Here is a 17659-nt window from a genome sequence, read left to right on the forward strand (position 1 = left end):
TGTACGTATGTGAGAGAAAAAGTTTCCACGGTTTAAACTTAGCAAATAATTTAAGCGAACATTGAGACCGACTGCAGAAAAAATTTACCGCAGAAGAAATGCTTTCGTTATCCGTTTGAAGCGGTTCCGTGCGTAACATTTACATTATGCGAAGCTATTTTCAACTATCCTAATAGGAAATTAAAGAAGGAGTAATAGGAAATTTGTCAAAGGAAATAAACATCCTAGTTTTGTGATCTGAATCGTTCCAAGTTCCTCTCGCTCAATTTATAGTATATGATACTATAATTAGTTGATATAATAGACAATCGCGAACTCGTGTTTTACTAATCATGATGTAACGTGGAATTGCAAGCTAGTAAGATAAATTGTACACTAATTGAACTAAAGCAACAGCAAAGTGGATTATAGTTATGGATAAAGATAACGTGGAATTAGGAAGAACTTATGAAGAAACCTCAACTGTTGGATGAATATCATTCGAAATTTTATATTACAATTCTTTTATTTGATTCTAAATACAATTGTATTCGTACATTTCATTATGCTTCCCTAGTGACAAATAAAACCTTCCATTAAAATTTCTATTAAAATTAAAGATTCAATTTTCTATCCACTAGCTCTTTATTTATTTGAAAATCCTATTCTAATTCTTCTGTACTAATTCTGTGATAATCCTCCAAAGTATGTAATCCTCACGAAAACGAGATCTTTATTGTCGATACATACAAGCTTTTTAGCTTATATAAAATGATAATTTTTTAATGAGAAAGAAATGCGGTAAAAATGACCGCAGAATTACTTGGCCAATTAAAAGATACTTATATTTGTGGTAATAGTGCGCTAACAAATAGCACCATACGAAGTATGAATATTACACAGCTATGTAGGATACTACCTGGTTAAATGAAATCACTACATCTTAAACAAATCGCATACATTAATTGACTCTATAATGCATATGCTATGACTTGGTATACTCTCTAAAACATTCAAACGAGGATTACTTTCGTCGACTTCATTTTATGAGAACTAAAATCCTGAGGTCAATATACCGTTAACTATTAAAATAAACGTATCAAGCAATTTATATTATGTGGTTATGTTTAATATAAGGCGCAAAGATTCTCGTTACACGACGACAGGACGTTTGGTATTTTGATTACTTATTAACCTACTACTAACATCGTATTAGTTACACCTTAGATACATAAATACAATTAACAGCTAATTGATTATATAGTAGCATAGTAACTACATGCCTTTATGCATATATGTATATAAATATGATCTATTGAAGTCGAGATAAAATAACATCCACTGGAGGAAATACTATTTACCAAAAAATACACTTTCTTATGTTGATATAAAGATTGGTTAGTTTGATTTTTAGAAAATTCGCATGATATTTGAGATTTGTGGAAGAATCTGTAATTTACACATTTACCATATTCCACTTCATATTTTGTTACGTCATTCTATGTCTTTGCATCGATCGTGTTAGTATAGCCTTATTATTATTAATACTAAATAAGAGAATTAAAATCAGAGAATCTGTCTCTTAAATTTGCAGTCTTTTGTGAATAACCACCAATATTCACAATTTTGATATATCTAAATGCAATATTGGACAACTTATTAAACGCAAGGTTCTACGTAATTTCCGGGGAACAAACCCGTTATACCATCCATGACCCCCTCCCACCACCCATCGTCATTCTTTTTTAGTACATAAATTACCGAGCTTTCCTGGAAGCTCAACTCATCCTCCTTGTCGGCATAATAATCATAAATTGCAACAACTAAAATGGTAATATTTGATTACATTTTAATACTACTTAAATATTCTACGATCTAAAAAGTATCACAACATACCTTTTTCGATATAATTCTTTGGCACCCAACCAGGGAGATCTTCCTCATCCGGTACAATAGGCATAATAGCACCACTAGATTGTGTAGGTCTACCAAATTGCGGATGTTCTTCTTGTTCTGGTGGTGGTGGTGGTGGTAATGGTGGGCTACTTGCACCACTACTTCGACTAACTTGATGACTCAATCTTTCTGATAAAGTGTGATAACTGGTAAAATCTAACGTATTGCCAGTTATGCCGACTAAGGGCGAAGGTGGCGCTAGGAATGGAAACAGATATTTATATAATTCCATAGTTAACTACTTAAATCTAAGTCCAATCAAATAAGAACTTACGAGGCATACTATTGTGTTGTTCCTGGGCATACCCTGCTGTTACGCTAGGTGGAGCTGGTGGTGGTGTTTGCGGATGACTTTGCAATGGATGAACTGTTCCCACTTGAGGTGGCGAAGTATGTTGGGTTGCAGTGTTTGTATGTGTATTGTGATTGGTATTGTGTACTGCGTGAGATGTGGTATGTGCATGTAAAGGCAGAGTACTATAACCAGGACCACGTTCTCTTCTTGGATGACCTAGTGGATAATTAGGAGCATAGTGACTAGGAACTTGAGGTGGAGCAACTGCAGGTGGTGTTCTGTATTCTCGGGATCCTTTGCTCAATGTTCCTAAAGGTAAAATAGAAAATTCATATTAAATAATCTAATGTCATTTTAAAGTAGACATATGTGTATATATACATTATTTTTATATTTACCAGTTCTTACTGTCTGAGGAGGGGTAGGTGGCTTAGTGGTAGGAGCTGGTCCTACCATAGCAGCACCTAAACCAGAACCAGTGGAAGCTGCACCTAAACTTTGAACACTGCCCTGACTTCCACCACGTTGCTTACTTCTTGGAGTACCACTACTACGTACTCCATGTCCAATATCATCCAAAATTGTGTAATCAATACTCTTTCTTACATATTTAATTGGTTTTTCAGGATTTGCTGGTGCAATAATTTTGTACTGGCGTACCGTAATTTTATTAGCTGTTAGTACTCCAATTTCTCTTCTAGCTACTTTCTCTTTGTGTATCATAACCGTTTGAGCAATGTGGTTCATTTGGCTTTCCATCTCAGCAAGCTGAGATGTTTGTAAATCCAATAATTGTAAAAAATTATAAGCAAGGGTATTTATTTGATAGGCTACACTAGCCAATGACTGAGTAGTAAAATTTTTGGTTTCTTCTAAAGCTATTCTTTTATTTTCAGCTTGAAAATAATTTGCTTCACAATAATCAGCAACCCGTTCAAGATTGATATGATTATCAGCCAGGTTGTTTCTTCCCTCAGGAATTTCCTGGCCGAGAAATGCTGCTAGCTCTGCCATAACCTCAGAGTCACTGCCTACCCCTGATGATACACAATAAGAACCGGATCCTTAAGAGAACCAGAGTAATTGTATTTAAGAAGATTTGTACATTTTATTTTATGTTTGATGTAGATGACATTCTCGAGTACATCGTGAAATTATTATATACTTTAAATGATATTATATGCAATAATCGAAGTAACAAAGTAAAACAAAACGTTATGAGTCAAAAAATTCGTTCAACTTTAAAGAATGAGGTTATGTAACTTTCATGAGAAATTCGTGAAAAATTTCCCGAATAACGAGAATAATATTTTAAGTGTGTTTTTGATAATTTTACGTTGTTCAGGCGAAAAAGTAAAGAATTATTAACTATGTAATAATTGTTTGAAGGGCGGTGTCCCGTATGTAGGATGCAAAATGGAGGTAGAACTTAAATCTAAAGATTAATCATGGAAAATGAAACGTCGATACAACAAATGATTTAAAAAAAATAGAAAATGAACTAACGGTACTCAGCCATGTCGTAACTACCAGCTATTACACCTTCTTTAATTCATAATTACCAAGAATCTCAGAAACTGATAAAAAATAAATAACGATTTACGTTACGCGACACGACACTCAGTATGAGTAAGTGATGCACCGAAACACTAGTGACGGCGTACACTGCAATTTCCATGCAGTTAGCACGAATGTTCTTGATTTTGGTTAAAATTGGAGCACGAATACGATCGCGGTATACTCGTATAGTAACCGACTAGCAAAGACATATTAAACGATAAGATTGAAAAAGGAAGATTGTACAAAAGAGAAAGGAAACTATCTTTTGACGGTAAAGTGTTAAAAGAAGGGAAAAATGACAGATTCTTCGAGACCTCGTGTGGTTCGTATCGATTACTCTTTCGAGACATCGAACAATATTACAAAATACAGTAATTATATCGTAAATTTACAAAGGTAGGCCAGTAGAAGAAACATTCGTTGCGACTGAAATACTAGATATCAATATTGTAAATATTAATATTGTAATACAAATCAAGATTTTTATCAAATTATTGTATATCTAAGTATGGTCGATAAAAAGTGATATACTCCCTTTTGATTGAGTGTTCAGATCATTCGAAGCCAGATTCGTAAAAGAGTCAACAATTATTTCGTTGATTAAAAGTATGAAACAAGGAATTCGGTTGAAGTACTATCATTCACGGTAATTCAAAAAATGATATTTTCTGTGTGTACTTGCGGAACTAATAAATCGTTGCGAAGAAGTTGATTCGCAACATAGCAATCATTATCTCTTGTCGAACTTTTTGACGAATAATGCTTAAAATGAATAGTCTTTTAAAAGAATTGGAAGCTTTAAAAATTAAGGGCGAATTTCATGAGGAAGACTTATGGGCCAAATGCAATAATCTTATACAAGTGAGTTATGTTCCTGAAAGAATCGACGGTGCTAGTCGACCATGTGAAGAAAAAGACTTCAGAGGATGTAGACAAATTATAGATAGAAATTTGCAAGAAATCAAATCTATGCTTCAGCATATCATTTACTATCGTCATGCAGGACACGTGCAAATAAAATTAGATTCACCGATAGTAAAAACTCTTACAATCAATTTGTTACTACTCATTGGAGAACAACATGAACAAAATGTTTGGAACACAACAGAATCTGTGTCCATCTCCAAAGACTTGACTAGCAAAATCTTGGAGTTATACAGATATCAAAGCATCTCACAACTTTTAACGGAACAAGATAACTGTACTATAGTATTATTAACACTAAGGCCTAAGTTACTGAAAGATACTTGGAAAGTTTATCCAGCAGCTGTAGCAAGTTACAAATGGATTTTATATCAAATTGAGGTTCGTAAACCAAATTAAAGAAACAATGATCAAGTAATTATGTGTTAAAACTTATAATTTATATTTATCTTTTTTAGAAACCAGCTTTATATAATCATATTAGTGATGTGCTTCCAACAGCTTTAATAATTATTGACGATTATGTGCCAGAAAACATTGTACTAGGTCTTGAATGTTTATATCAAATTATTCAACATTCTCATTTGGTAAAAATTTATATTATATAATTTCAAGTATAATTTTGTTCACCAATATAAGTTACTAATTTTATGTTTGGATATTTAGAAAAAAGGATTAATTGACACCGGATATGCCAAAGTAATTTTTCATGCTTTAGAATGCTTAAGTCATCAAAGAGAAGCCAAATATGTAATTTTGATATATAAATGCTTAACAAATTTATTAGCTACCATTGAACATTGGGATAATACATTAAATGTATTTGAAGTAAGTTTAAAAAATTAATATTTATATGTATTAATTTAAGTATAAATCTTGTAATGTTGTATATTATTACAGTGGACAAAGAGGGATGATATTTTAGCTGTTTTACTAGATAATATGGAATTTGAACAAAATGTGGAATTAAGATGTGTGTATATGTTGAGTTTACCTCAACTGTTGACTAATATTGGATGTGCCAAGTGGTGTGAAAGATTAACAAGAATACTTTCCGAGTATTGTGAACATCATACAGATCTAAAAACATTAAAAGCAACATTGGAGGTAAATATCTTCATTATATATTTTACTTTTATTATATGTTACCTTTATTACATATTAAATATAATTTTTTAGACTGCAAAAACTTTCCTCTTGATGTTTCATCTTCGAGTGGCAGCCCACTGCGTACCTCTGTATACTGCTTTTTTAAAACTGCATTTTGATTTAACAAAAACTCCAGTATTTGACAAGGAAATAATGCAGAACTTGGATGACTGTATTTGTTTATTATATAAATTATCCCCAAATGTAGGTTGTGCAGTAATGAATGATGATCGAATGCGTTCAGTGATAAAAAATAGTTTGCAAGTAGTATGCTTAGGTGATACTAAGTATTTTCAGTGAATGAACTATATAAATCTGTTTTAGAACCTAACAATAAATATATTATTTAAGAAAAGAAAAGATTATTTTTTGTAGAGAAAGAATTTTGTAGAATATAGTATGATAAAATATAATAAACAGTATGTACTTAGATGTTTTATGTCTTGATCTAATAAATTCGAAAAATGTATGATACTTTGTATTGTAAAATAGAGAAATTTATTAGAAATTTTATTTTTAACTACTCTTATACCTCATATTTAAAACACATTATTAGATTACATAAATAAGATGAATATTTAATTAGAAAATTGATATCTAAGTGAACTTTGTAATTTTTAACACTTTTGATGCTTACACAATTCCCACTGATATTTGTTTACATATATAATCAGTATTACGTTTATCTTATGTCTAATCTTTATATCAATACTATTTCTGAAAATGAAAGATGAATGAAAAACAATTCTCCTTTCAAGTTATTTACTTTAAGTTTTTTTGTATCTTTTGTTATGAAGAAACTAAAGTTCTCGACTTCGTACCAAAAGATAAGATATGCATACAGATTTATCTGAATATGCATAAATAATATATATATATGCACATGTTATTAGGGAGATATTCAATAGGGGAAGAAACAATTATCGATTATCATTCTGTATTCAGAACTGAAGAAAGAATGTCACCATTTCTTGTTATAATACTAGTTTTATTAGTAGGATATAAAATCTACAAAAGTATAAGTACACTTCCAAATACACCACCATGTAAGTTTCACAAGTGCGTCGTATTTAAATTATGTGCATTCTCTTTTATTACAATTTAAATATTTTACCATATCTAATAGGCATTCCTCGATTGCCAATAGTAGGATCTTATTGGTATTTGTTATGGTATAATTACAAATATCCTTTTAAAGCTGTGACGTATTATGCAAATAAGTTGAAATCTAAAGTCTTGACATGCCACTTTGGCGGTATTGTGACTGTAGTTGCTAATGATTATAACAGTATTAAAGAAGTACTAACGAAAAATGATTTTGACGGAAGGGCGGGCAATCAAGACGTTCTTTTAGCAAGATCCTTTGGAGAATCATTAGGTATTTCCTCGTGAAGAAAATTTGATATGTTTATAAAGGAGGAATCCCAAAAATAATACTTCACATTTGTAATTGCATGAAATTCCAGGTATCTTTTTCGTCGAAGGTTCATTTTGGCAAGAACAAAGAAGATTTGTTCTTCGACATATGAGAGATTTTGGATTTGGTAGAAGACAAGAAAAATTTGAAACGATCGCAATGGAAGAAATTGCAATTCTCATTGACATGCTGAAAGAAGGTCCCATTAACAACAAAGAAAAGGTACTTCAGGACACGATGAGAATTATTTTAAAATTGAAAATTGATTACTAATTGACGTTTCAATGAATTTATTAGACAATCTTAAAAAGTGGTTCCGCGCGATTTCCGGATATTCTGTATCCATATGTTGCGAATACTATATGGTATATAATGTTTGGCGAAAAATTCGATCGTTCAGAATATCATAAACTGAGATATTTTTGTAAATCTGCTATGATGTTTCAAAGAGCATCTGACACTACTGGAGGAGCTCTTTTTCAATTTTGGTTCTTAAAGTATTTTGGAAATATGTTTGGATATAAAAATATAATGCTAGGAACTTATCGTATGGTAGATTTCATTAAGGTACATATCAATATTACGTTTATACTTATAAATTATACTATTTTAATATACTAAATAACTACAAAATATCATGATTATTACAGGAACATTTAGACAAGAGAAAATACTCACATAATGAGGACGATAAAGGTTTAGTAGACCGATATTTAAAGGTTTTAAACGGAAACGCTAAAGGGAAATCATTCTCCGAGAAACAACTTATTATGATTCTTGTGGATATCATGTTTCCAGCTTCATCTGCGGTGCCAAGTGCTCTTCTACACACAATCAAGCTTATAATGCATCATCCAGAAATAATAAAAAATATAAGAGAGGAAATAGATAAAGTGGTTGGAACTGGAAGACTCATTACGTGGCAAGATAGGAAGAAGTATACATTATTCGTACTGTAATTATTATGTGGCAGAAAATATTTCACTAAAAAATCTTAAAAATGTTTTAGTTTACCATATATCGAAGCAACAATACGGGAATCGCTCAGATACGAAACACTGACACCATTCGGCGTATTACATAAAGCGATAAAGAGAACTACTCTTTCTGGTTTTGATGTTGCCAAGGATACAATAGTAATTACCAATTTTGACGGACTAAATACAGACGTCGATTTATGGGGTGATCCCCATAATTTTAGGCCTGAAAGATTTCTCACAGAAGATGGTAAACTACGTAAAGATCTCACATTTCCTTTTGGATTTGGTAAGTAAAGAATTTTTGCCACATTTTAACGATACTACCAGTAATAACGTTTTATCTCTTTTTGTACTAGGGCATCGTGTGTGCATGGGTGAAACTTTTACGAGATATAATATGTTCGGGATAATCGCTGTATTAATGCAAAACTTTAACTTTTCGTTTATAGAGGATGAACCAAATAGTCTCAAAGATAAAATGCCAGGTTTAATTGTTAGTCCAAAAGAAATGTGGATTCGAGTGGAACCACGTTATACCTAACTGATATATAATACATTTCACATTCTTTTACAATGTAAATACCTATTTCTATATAATTTTTCATTCAAATATTTTTATTAACACATAACACACTAACAATATATTTAACCTTACTGAAACAATTTTTATCCTAATTTGAAATGATAAAAGTTATGAAACTGTAAGGATTAAAAATAGAAAATCATATATAATTTGTGTACTATAAATTTATTTCATAATCTGAGATAATCAGAGACAAAAGTTACATTGCATTGAATAAACGTAATTCACATACAAAGACTTTCATAAGAGTTGACTACAAACAAGTTTCATTGATGATTGGTTATACTATGTTAAGTGGTCTACAAAATTGTCAATATTTTTAAAATATTCAGTGCCCATGAAATAAACACTTTATATACATATATTGCAACTCTGAAGAAGGTAGAGAAGATATGCTTAATCTTATGAGCTGTAAAAATTAAGAGCTTACTTAAATATATACATTTTAATGTTTATTTTCCCAAATTTTCTATCCTTTCTTTTATCTTTCATACAGAATATTTATTGATTTTATGATTTCCCAATATCGAAAATAAGCGTAAATTAATTACACTTCCTACCTGTTCAGTGATATAATAATTTTTACATTATAATTAGAAAATACTATAAATGCGATTACAAATATAAAATATTGAAACTCTTGGTATTTGTATAATATATTATATTATTAATGAAAATTTTTATAAATAATTTATGAAACGAATTAATGAATTTTCAAAAAACAACATTAGTATCAATTGAAAATAAAAACGTTTGTACATTTAATTTTACCAATAATGGCAGAACATTATTTTTTAATACAGTACAAAAGTACTGTTGTTTTACACATATACCTTAATATTTTCTTATTACTATTGTAAATATACATACAATTCTGCAAAACTATTATGTTATTAACCTCTTGCATAACAAAAGGTTCTTCAAGTGGTACGAAATCAACAAGACATAAAATCACATTGTACATAGCTTCACATGTGTATTTGAGTTACGAATTAGGATTTAAATTTACCATGCACTTTTTTTGTAAATGTTCAGATAGTCTATTTCATATAACTTCCCATATGAAATACCTTTATTCTCTGTGTACCAAAACATATAATCCCAAAACTGATAATACTGCATATTTAAATTTAGGATATTCATTCATACATATTGTAACCATTCCTACATATGGCAAAAAACCTCTTGCTCTACCAACAACATCTTTATCTGTCAGCCATAATTGACCAGCTGCATATAAACCTCTATCATCAACAGAATTATTATCACCCTTTGTTAGAAATTTAACAGTATTATTTTGATCACCCCTAAAATACATAAATTATTTTTTGTAATAATTCGATGTATATCTACCTTTTATTCTTGTTGTCGTTAAGATTTAAAAGATACTTACTTCTCATGTAGTTTAAGTACTCTGTGTACAATTGGAATATCTCTACCCTCAACTTTAAAAACAACAATTTCTCCTACCCTGACTGGTTCATCTTGGTAATTGGTTAAAAATAACAAATCTCCCCTATGGAAAGCTGGTTCCATACTACCACTATAATATTAAAATTTCCATGCATAAAAAATCATGTTTTAAAGTACTGAAACGCTAAATTAAATCTATAAATTATGCAAAAAATATAAAATTTAATGTTTCTCTATTATTAATATTATCACACAACTTATGATTCTTAAATACGAAATGTATAATCACTCCAATACGTAATGATCCATTGAATAAAACATTGTTAATAATATATAAGAAATCGACACCGTGTACACAATTTAACAGAAAATCAATAACATTACAGTTTAAAACTAGATTTATTCGCGCGAAAGATGCGTCAAATGTAACTATTAGGTTAAGTATTCAAATACCTGAGAACGACCACGATCGGACTTTCACTACCTGTTACAACCATCAAGCCTTTCCATATCATCAAAGCAGATGTAACGATCATACCAAAACTTAACATCTGATACAGGAACTGTAAAAGGAATCGAAAACAGTGATAAAGCCTGTTTATCGACCATATGTGCTCGTTCTAAGAATCTACGGTAATTCAAACGAAGAAATTCGTTTACCTGCCGTTTATTCATTCGCTGCACATCATCAAATATAGATTGCAACATTGTCACAATTATTTTCTACAAAAATTACGATAACCAAGTTAAATAAAACAATTTTACCTTTACTTTGCTTGAACACAACCGGCAACAGCCAGTAAACGTATCGTTCAACGTACCACGTCACGTAAACGATGAATAAGGAACGTTGGAACAATTGGAACGGTCCAAATAGTATAGTCCACATCCGTTAGTGAACGAAGGAACGCGCGCGGTAACACTTTTGAATAACGTACTTCAGATATTTTTCACAATAAACGGCATACTTTTACATATTAGTGCTCAAATATTGTTTTAAACAAACCAATTTGCGTCAAAGTTGCTGTACAATTGTAGTCTTGCAAAATTATATAGTATGTATCGGTAATTCTTCAAAACTTTTGCAACCACTTTCCGATATCCGTAGCCCCTAGAGAAGCGTAGATATCTTGCCTTAATTCGAATGCAAATGCATTATGAAAATTTCTCGTGATGAATGGAAATATCCTCCACGGAGTAACAACATGAAATAATGTAAAGGTATGTATATTTTTTTACGATAGATTATTTATTTATTCAAAATGGAGTCTAAAATTAAAATTTAACATTTATGTAAATTGTAATTCTGATTCTAATATGTGAGAAGTAATACGAATATGTGTATATGTGTATATGTATCCCGAAAACGTTATGAAAAGTATTATTATAAGTATGGGGAGAGATTTATCCATAAAGTTTATCTATTTTTGTTGGATCATCAGATTTGAATCGAGCAACGAATATTTCTGGCGCCATATTGACTTCCGCGTCTATTTTTTGCAATGTGTGACGATTGAGCATATTATTCTCATTGAAAGTATTGAGTTTCTGGGCATTTGCAACAAAATCGGTTCTTCTGATTGAATCACCATGGTTTTCTTCGTCGAGATACCATTGTGATACCATTTCCTTCAGCGGTTGCAAATGATTCACATTTTTTTGAACTTTCTCTAATTCCTCGTTACAGAGTCGTTCCACTTCCATCAATTTCTGCTTATACGCGTTTGCTATCATTTTCCATCGGGCATTATAACGCTTTTCCGCCTGAATAAATGAGTATTCGTCTTGATATTTAGCCAAACGTTTCTCATATTCGAGTATTGTCAATTCTCTGAACGCATCCTCTGATGAGATATCTAAAACATCCCCTATACCATAAATTAATAAACATTATTCAATATTTTACATCTCGTTTCCTAAGAAAAATTACCCAAATTGTTAGATAATGGCGACTCGGCAGCATAGGCTGCTGCAGCTGCACGTGCTGCTGCAGTTGCTTCTTCCAAAGCCAATGCATCATCCTTTTCACGTAAAAATTGCAATTCTCCTTTTTCTTTTTTCCAAAGTTCTATTTCCTTCCTTAATTCTTCCTTTAAGTTCCTCATTACTTCACTGAGTGATTCTATTCGCTCCCGAAGAATGTAGCTATTAGTTACGAAAATTATTCAATATAACGTGTGATATTTTTTTTTTTTTTTAATTGACAAAAGTTTTTTTTAACATAATGTGTACTTTAAATCTTTATCGTCTTGGCCATCTTCTACTGACTGCGCGCCCTCTAAAATCACCGAGTCTTCTGGTTGTTCAAGAACAGCTGAGAGCTTTTCTAATGAATCATCATTCTCATTCTCAGAAACACGATCATAATTTGGCAACACGCTTCCTAGATCCAATGTTAAATCGACGTCCGCTTGATCCTTTATCCTTTGCTCCTCATTGGATAATTCTATGCATTGATTGTCAACATTTTGAATGCTGTCGGTATTGCTTGAGCTATCTGTTGAAATTTCTGTCGAGGACTCATGCTCGTTTTCCATTTATGATATTTTCTTAAAATTACTGATTTGACAAACTTCTTAATCAATGATGGATTATTTAAAATTCTGGTTAACTGAAGTTATTTCACTTTACATATGTCATTTTTTGATATGACATTGTTTTTTCATTATGTCTAAGTTACTATAAAAAACTTGATTCCATATATGTTTATAAATATCGTACATTTGTAAGGGTAGATATTCAAGGTGATATAGTGATTTTATACCAATTGCCTTATAAGGAAAATAAAAATATTTAAAGTCACTTCACGATTATCTGTAATGCTTCGTTCTAAAAGAAAATCTCCTAACTCTATGCAACGTGGGTATGTGTTTTATATTGAATTTTTGATACAGGATGACTGTACCGGTAGTGAGTAGTGAGTGACCTCTTCTGCTATCGGTACTATGTTAATTTAGTAGGTTATTATTGATTTCTCTTTACTCAAGTTAAATATTTAAGAAATCTCAATGATTTTTCTGTAATAGCAGTATAGAAGTCGAAAGTTTGTTAATTATAAAGAAACTGAACAGATTAGTTTATTTTCTATGTACCAAAATTAAACTTTCTGTCATACATGTATATTAGTTACATTATTGCACAGGTTATGTGCATTGATTTTAATTGTAATGGTGAAAACAGGAAAACGTATTTATCGAAATACGTTTCAAAGTGTTAATTTCCAAGTCTCATTATTTTAAATTAGTGACAGAACCTGTATATGTCGAGATACGATGACAGGATGAGGTTAATTAGCACTTGAATATACAAAAATTTTGTACTCGAATTTTTCCTGTATCAAGGTTCTTAATTATCAGAAAACATGTTTATATACTTCTGGTCATTGGTGTGCTGGTATTTCAGACCCATCGTAAAATGGTTATTAAGGCACACAACACGAATGTGTGAACTTCAAAGAATTTGTTATGGAGAATTACCTGGAGCACCGAGAACATTAGCTGTAGAAGAATCTCTTAAGTTATCTAGGAATGCTAATATTAAAACTCTTATAGTCTACTTGAATGATCTCGCTGATCAACGTGCAATCACGAAACAGACAAAGCAAAAAATTTTGAAGGAAGCTATTATAACCATATTGGTGACTAAGAAAGTAAATCCGACAGCTCACCCTGACTTTGCCAAGTCATTTGGTAAATGTATAGAACTAATTTGGGGTTATAGACAACTTTGTGTGGAATGTGAAGAGCTTAGAAAAACACCATATGATGCTGACAATTCTGAGCATGAGTTCCTACTATTAAAATTATGGAATTTGTTGATGCCTTATGAGCCTTTAGATGCTAGAGTTACCAAACAGTGGCAACACATTGGCTTTCAGGGTGATGATCCAAAAACAGATTTCCGTGGAATGGGCATTTTGGGATTAGAAAATCTAGTTTATTTTGCTCAAGAGTATCCCAGTGCTGCAACACACGTGTTATCACATTCTACACATCCACGTTATGGTTATGCATTTGCCATAGTGGGCATAAATTTAACAAGCATGGCTCTAAGATTATTAAGGGATGGAAGTGCCAAGACTCATATTTATAATTCTTCAAAGGGTTTTCCAACAATTCGTGCATTTCATCAACTTTACTGTTATCTTTTCTATGAATTTGATGGATTTTGGATTGATTCAAAACCAAGCAATATGATGGAATTTTCATCCATACAAGAAAAGTTTGAGAATAGTATCAGAATGGCATTAACTGACTCATCCACTGTCTTTAGGATAAATATATCAATTGATAATGTTTAAAATAGATGCAATATTTTCTGTTGATAAGTCTAAAACTATCACAGAGAGTGAACATTTTCTTATTACAATGCACAAAGCTACTTGCTCTGATGTGTGTAGCACGGAGTGTCTTGTGAGTGAATAGAACATCATTATTGCAAATTGTGGAGAATATAAAATATAAAGCAAAACATAAATATTCTGAAATCATTAAGTTACAGAAAAATACAAAGAATCTTGATGCATTTGATATTATATTTTTACTTTATTTTTCTACTGGTAATAAAGGTAATAAAGGAAATATATGTGTTACCTAACGAATGTGAAGGGGTTCACATATAAATTCATTTAAAATCATTTATTTATCATAAATAAGTTAAAGTACAACGTTTACCCAAATAAATATATTACTTTCAATCTGTTTTTATTTAATTTTTTAAATAGGTATATGTAAATATAAAATTCTATTATAATTTTATTATATGGATTCAGATGACTTTCTTGGGGAAATGCATATCATGTTTAGTAGATGCCATCATGTGTGTAACAGCAATAATTTTTATTCAAAAGTATTTATTGTAAAACATAGAAAACATTTGTGTTAAAAAAAGATTAGACTTGCAGTGACTATTATACATATTTTATACAAAATAAAAAATGCAATTGTTAGAAATAAAATATATATATATATATATATATATGTTTTTGTATCTCTTTAGAATATTAATATTATGGGAACTGATCAAATATATATATATATATAATTACGAAAATAAAAAATTATGCGAGTTGTTAAATGTATAAAAATAAGAGATTCACTGTAATTAAAAACTTTATTCATCTTATCTATGTATGTATATACATTGTGATTTGTATAAAATCATGATCAATAATAACTTGATGCAGTACCCATAATATATGTCTTTGATACACGAAATGGCTAGTCCCTTTTTTGTGCCATTTCAGTTGTGCGTCTGCATTGAAAAGCTACGGAAATTATAATAAATACGCCGATCGCTATGCTACTGATCCATGGGTTTTCACGTAAGAAATTCGCAATTGTTTCTCCAAGATCATCGCTGAAACGGGAACATATTTATATCATAATTGTACTACACTAATATCCGTGTACAAAGAGTTGAATCTACTAATAAATGTGTTCAAACTTACAGTCGGCGTTGTGGTACTGGGACAGTCTCTGCACGTGCATTTTTGTAATATTCTTTTGCAAATGATGTAAAAGAATTAATGTCGTATTTTGGAATCTGATAACGATACATTTTACCATGTCTAAAGCTACAAGTACAAAATAAATTATGTTAAATATTAAAACATCATATTGTATCATTAATTTTGTTTATCATTATAGCATTTTATGGTGTGCTTAGTATTTATCTCTTATGTACTTACAATATAAATTCTGGAGTTTCATAAACATTAAATCTCCTTGCCGTGGATGCTCCAGTTGTGTATTTGTCGATACGTGCTACATTAACCCTTCGTTTTAGTTTTGCACCTACAGCCTCCCACCTTGGAATCAGTCTACTACATTCCACACAGTCTGTACTGCCACTGTTTTTATAAAAGAATTGTACTTTAAATATCTGCCAAATAAGAAATATGCATACATACAAAACATTATGGGGAACCTAAGACTTACAACATAACAAACCAATCCCCGGTTGTAGCTCCACTACTTGCTTGTGTTAGATGTTCAAATGTATCATCAGTTAATTCCTTCACTGTAGGTTCCTTGTTTTCACTGAACATAGTTAAAATTTCTTCAGCATTCAGAGGTCCTAAAAAAGATGATTAAATGGAAATTCATAAGCTAATAAAAGCATTTTTTACTAAGATATATTATTTTTAATGTTAATGACTATACCATCATATAATAAAGGTACACCATGTCTAAAGAATACAAGTGCTGGTTCTTTATCGTCACTATAGACACGAAGCAATTGACTGTCAATAGCTTCCACAACCCCAATAGATAAAGAATTTAAATCTTGTATTAAATTAATTATTTCATTCTCATAGTTATCACACGTTGTGCATTCACGCTGTTTGCTTGCTGTAAATATTAGACGTATTTGAACATTTTACATGTAAGAACTGCTAGTTGAATGAGTTATAATTTTTAGCACGAGAGAATCAAGGAAAAAGGAATTTAAAAAACGATAGAAGTTCAGTCAATAGGTTATGCCAAGATTTCCTTAAAGGAATGAATTTTATCGAATTTCTAACTAAAAATATTATTTTTATTATGATATTATATAATTAAATATTAGATATTATTTATATTATAAATAAACTTAATATCAATTATCATGGAAAACGTTCTTTTATTCTGATAAATGAAAAAATACGTGTAAACATTAATCAAAACTTACTAAAAAGCACGACTACATATTTCTCAGTTTTTATAAGATTTATAAGCTCTTCATCACTCACTGTTTCGAGATTGGCAGAGCGAACGCCAACGAAACTACATATCAATATGAAAAATATTATTTGTAACATTTCGTATTGAATTAGATCAACAATATTGCCTGGAATACTTTTACTGACAATCTGTTACGCCAAAGAGGTTAACATGTTCTACTTCATCTTATTTCATTCTACTCTGGAGGAATTGTTTGAAATCCGAGAAATTGTAATTTATTTTCTGTTTCTATCAACGGGTTAAGATCAAGTAGATTATTCTGTCACTCATAACTCTTCTCAAGATTTATAAAATCTTTATAATAAATAATTTTTCATAATACTACATATTAGTGTTTAATGTACATGATATATAAAAGCAGGGAAAGAATTACGAAATTCATTGCATATAGAAGCGGTTAAGATAAAAATTCAAATTTAATGTGTACAAATGTATCCATATTCTTTTCAACTCTTTGCTAAAAGATTTTCGGTACAAGTATCATTATTTTTCTGTACTTTATTTTTCGAACTTTTCTTAATTTGAATTTGAAGCTCACATTGCTTGCTTTTCATATCCTTAAAAATGTATACATATGCTTGTAAATCTCTTTCTACAAGCAGCATGACAGTAAAGTAAATACAAGAAAGATACTTTAGCAGAAAAATATGCTTTGCGTGTTCGTGCGTAGTACGTTTA

General features: G+C 30.8%; 7 protein-coding genes across 9 annotated transcripts; 3 read left to right on the forward strand and 4 right to left on the reverse strand.

Moving 5' to 3' along the window:
* Positions 1 to 486: 486 nt before the first annotated feature.
* On the reverse strand, positions 487 to 3930 carry LOC126924954 (abl interactor 2). Of its 3 annotated transcripts, none has more exons than XM_050740025.1 (5): positions 3793 to 3930; positions 2629 to 3294; positions 2210 to 2539; positions 1876 to 2133; positions 487 to 1802 (listed from the first exon to the last, which is right to left on the reverse strand). In XM_050740025.1, the coding sequence occupies exons 2-5, from the start codon at positions 3242 to 3244 to the stop codon at positions 1639 to 1641; spliced, it is 1368 nt and encodes a 455-aa protein (XP_050595982.1). In that variant the 5' UTR covers positions 3245 to 3294; positions 3793 to 3930; the 3' UTR covers positions 487 to 1638. The 3 variants fall into 3 exon arrangements, with proteins under 3 accessions (XP_050595982.1, XP_050595980.1, XP_050595981.1); XM_050740023.1 differs by having other exon boundaries at positions 3737 to 3883; XM_050740024.1 differs by having other exon boundaries at positions 2629 to 3267; positions 3737 to 3881.
* Positions 3931 to 4250: 320 nt separating this feature from the next.
* On the forward strand, positions 4251 to 6371 carry LOC126924960 (TELO2-interacting protein 2-like). The gene is made up of 5 exons (XM_050740037.1): positions 4251 to 5095; positions 5173 to 5301; positions 5381 to 5542; positions 5615 to 5821; positions 5894 to 6371. Exons 1-5 carry the CDS (start codon positions 4550 to 4552, stop codon positions 6161 to 6163), a joined length of 1314 nt encoding a protein of 437 aa, XP_050595994.1. The 5' UTR covers positions 4251 to 4549; the 3' UTR covers positions 6164 to 6371.
* Positions 6372 to 6499: 128 nt separating this feature from the next.
* LOC126924951 (probable cytochrome P450 304a1) lies at positions 6500 to 9308 on the forward strand. The gene is made up of 7 exons (XM_050740019.1): positions 6500 to 6909; positions 6990 to 7241; positions 7330 to 7502; positions 7578 to 7847; positions 7931 to 8217; positions 8290 to 8546; positions 8617 to 9308. The coding sequence occupies exons 1-7, from the start codon at positions 6741 to 6743 to the stop codon at positions 8799 to 8801; spliced, it is 1593 nt and encodes a 530-aa protein (XP_050595976.1). The 5' UTR covers positions 6500 to 6740; the 3' UTR covers positions 8802 to 9308.
* Positions 8990 to 11095, reverse strand: LOC126924974 (signal peptidase complex catalytic subunit SEC11A). The gene is made up of 4 exons (XM_050740058.1): positions 10917 to 11095; positions 10710 to 10819; positions 10237 to 10386; positions 8990 to 10150 (listed from the first exon to the last, which is right to left on the reverse strand). Exons 1-4 carry the CDS (start codon positions 10962 to 10964, stop codon positions 9916 to 9918), a joined length of 543 nt encoding a protein of 180 aa, XP_050596015.1. The 5' UTR covers positions 10965 to 11095; the 3' UTR covers positions 8990 to 9915.
* Positions 11096 to 11490: 395 nt separating this feature from the next.
* On the reverse strand, positions 11491 to 12981 carry LOC126924966 (uncharacterized). The gene is made up of 3 exons (XM_050740050.1): positions 12489 to 12981; positions 12187 to 12401; positions 11491 to 12124 (listed from the first exon to the last, which is right to left on the reverse strand). Exons 1-3 carry the CDS (start codon positions 12791 to 12793, stop codon positions 11661 to 11663), a joined length of 984 nt encoding a protein of 327 aa, XP_050596007.1. The 5' UTR covers positions 12794 to 12981; the 3' UTR covers positions 11491 to 11660.
* Positions 12970 to 15867, forward strand: LOC126924969 (ELMO domain-containing protein 2). The gene is made up of 2 exons (XM_050740053.1): positions 12970 to 13119; positions 13659 to 15867. The coding sequence occupies exons 1-2, from the start codon at positions 13076 to 13078 to the stop codon at positions 14554 to 14556; spliced, it is 942 nt and encodes a 313-aa protein (XP_050596010.1). The 5' UTR covers positions 12970 to 13075; the 3' UTR covers positions 14557 to 15867.
* Positions 15350 to 17220, reverse strand: LOC126924971 (thioredoxin domain-containing protein). The gene is made up of 6 exons (XM_050740055.1): positions 16929 to 17220; positions 16421 to 16609; positions 16196 to 16334; positions 15946 to 16107; positions 15706 to 15831; positions 15350 to 15614 (listed from the first exon to the last, which is right to left on the reverse strand). Exons 1-6 carry the CDS (start codon positions 17056 to 17058, stop codon positions 15476 to 15478), a joined length of 885 nt encoding a protein of 294 aa, XP_050596012.1. The 5' UTR covers positions 17059 to 17220; the 3' UTR covers positions 15350 to 15475.
* Positions 17221 to 17659: the final 439 nt, after the last annotated feature.

This window comes from Bombus affinis, chromosome 15 (assembly GCF_024516045.1).
Source record: "Bombus affinis isolate iyBomAffi1 chromosome 15, iyBomAffi1.2, whole genome shotgun sequence".
In the NCBI taxonomy this organism is placed as follows: Eukaryota; Metazoa; Arthropoda; class Insecta; order Hymenoptera; family Apidae; genus Bombus; species Bombus affinis.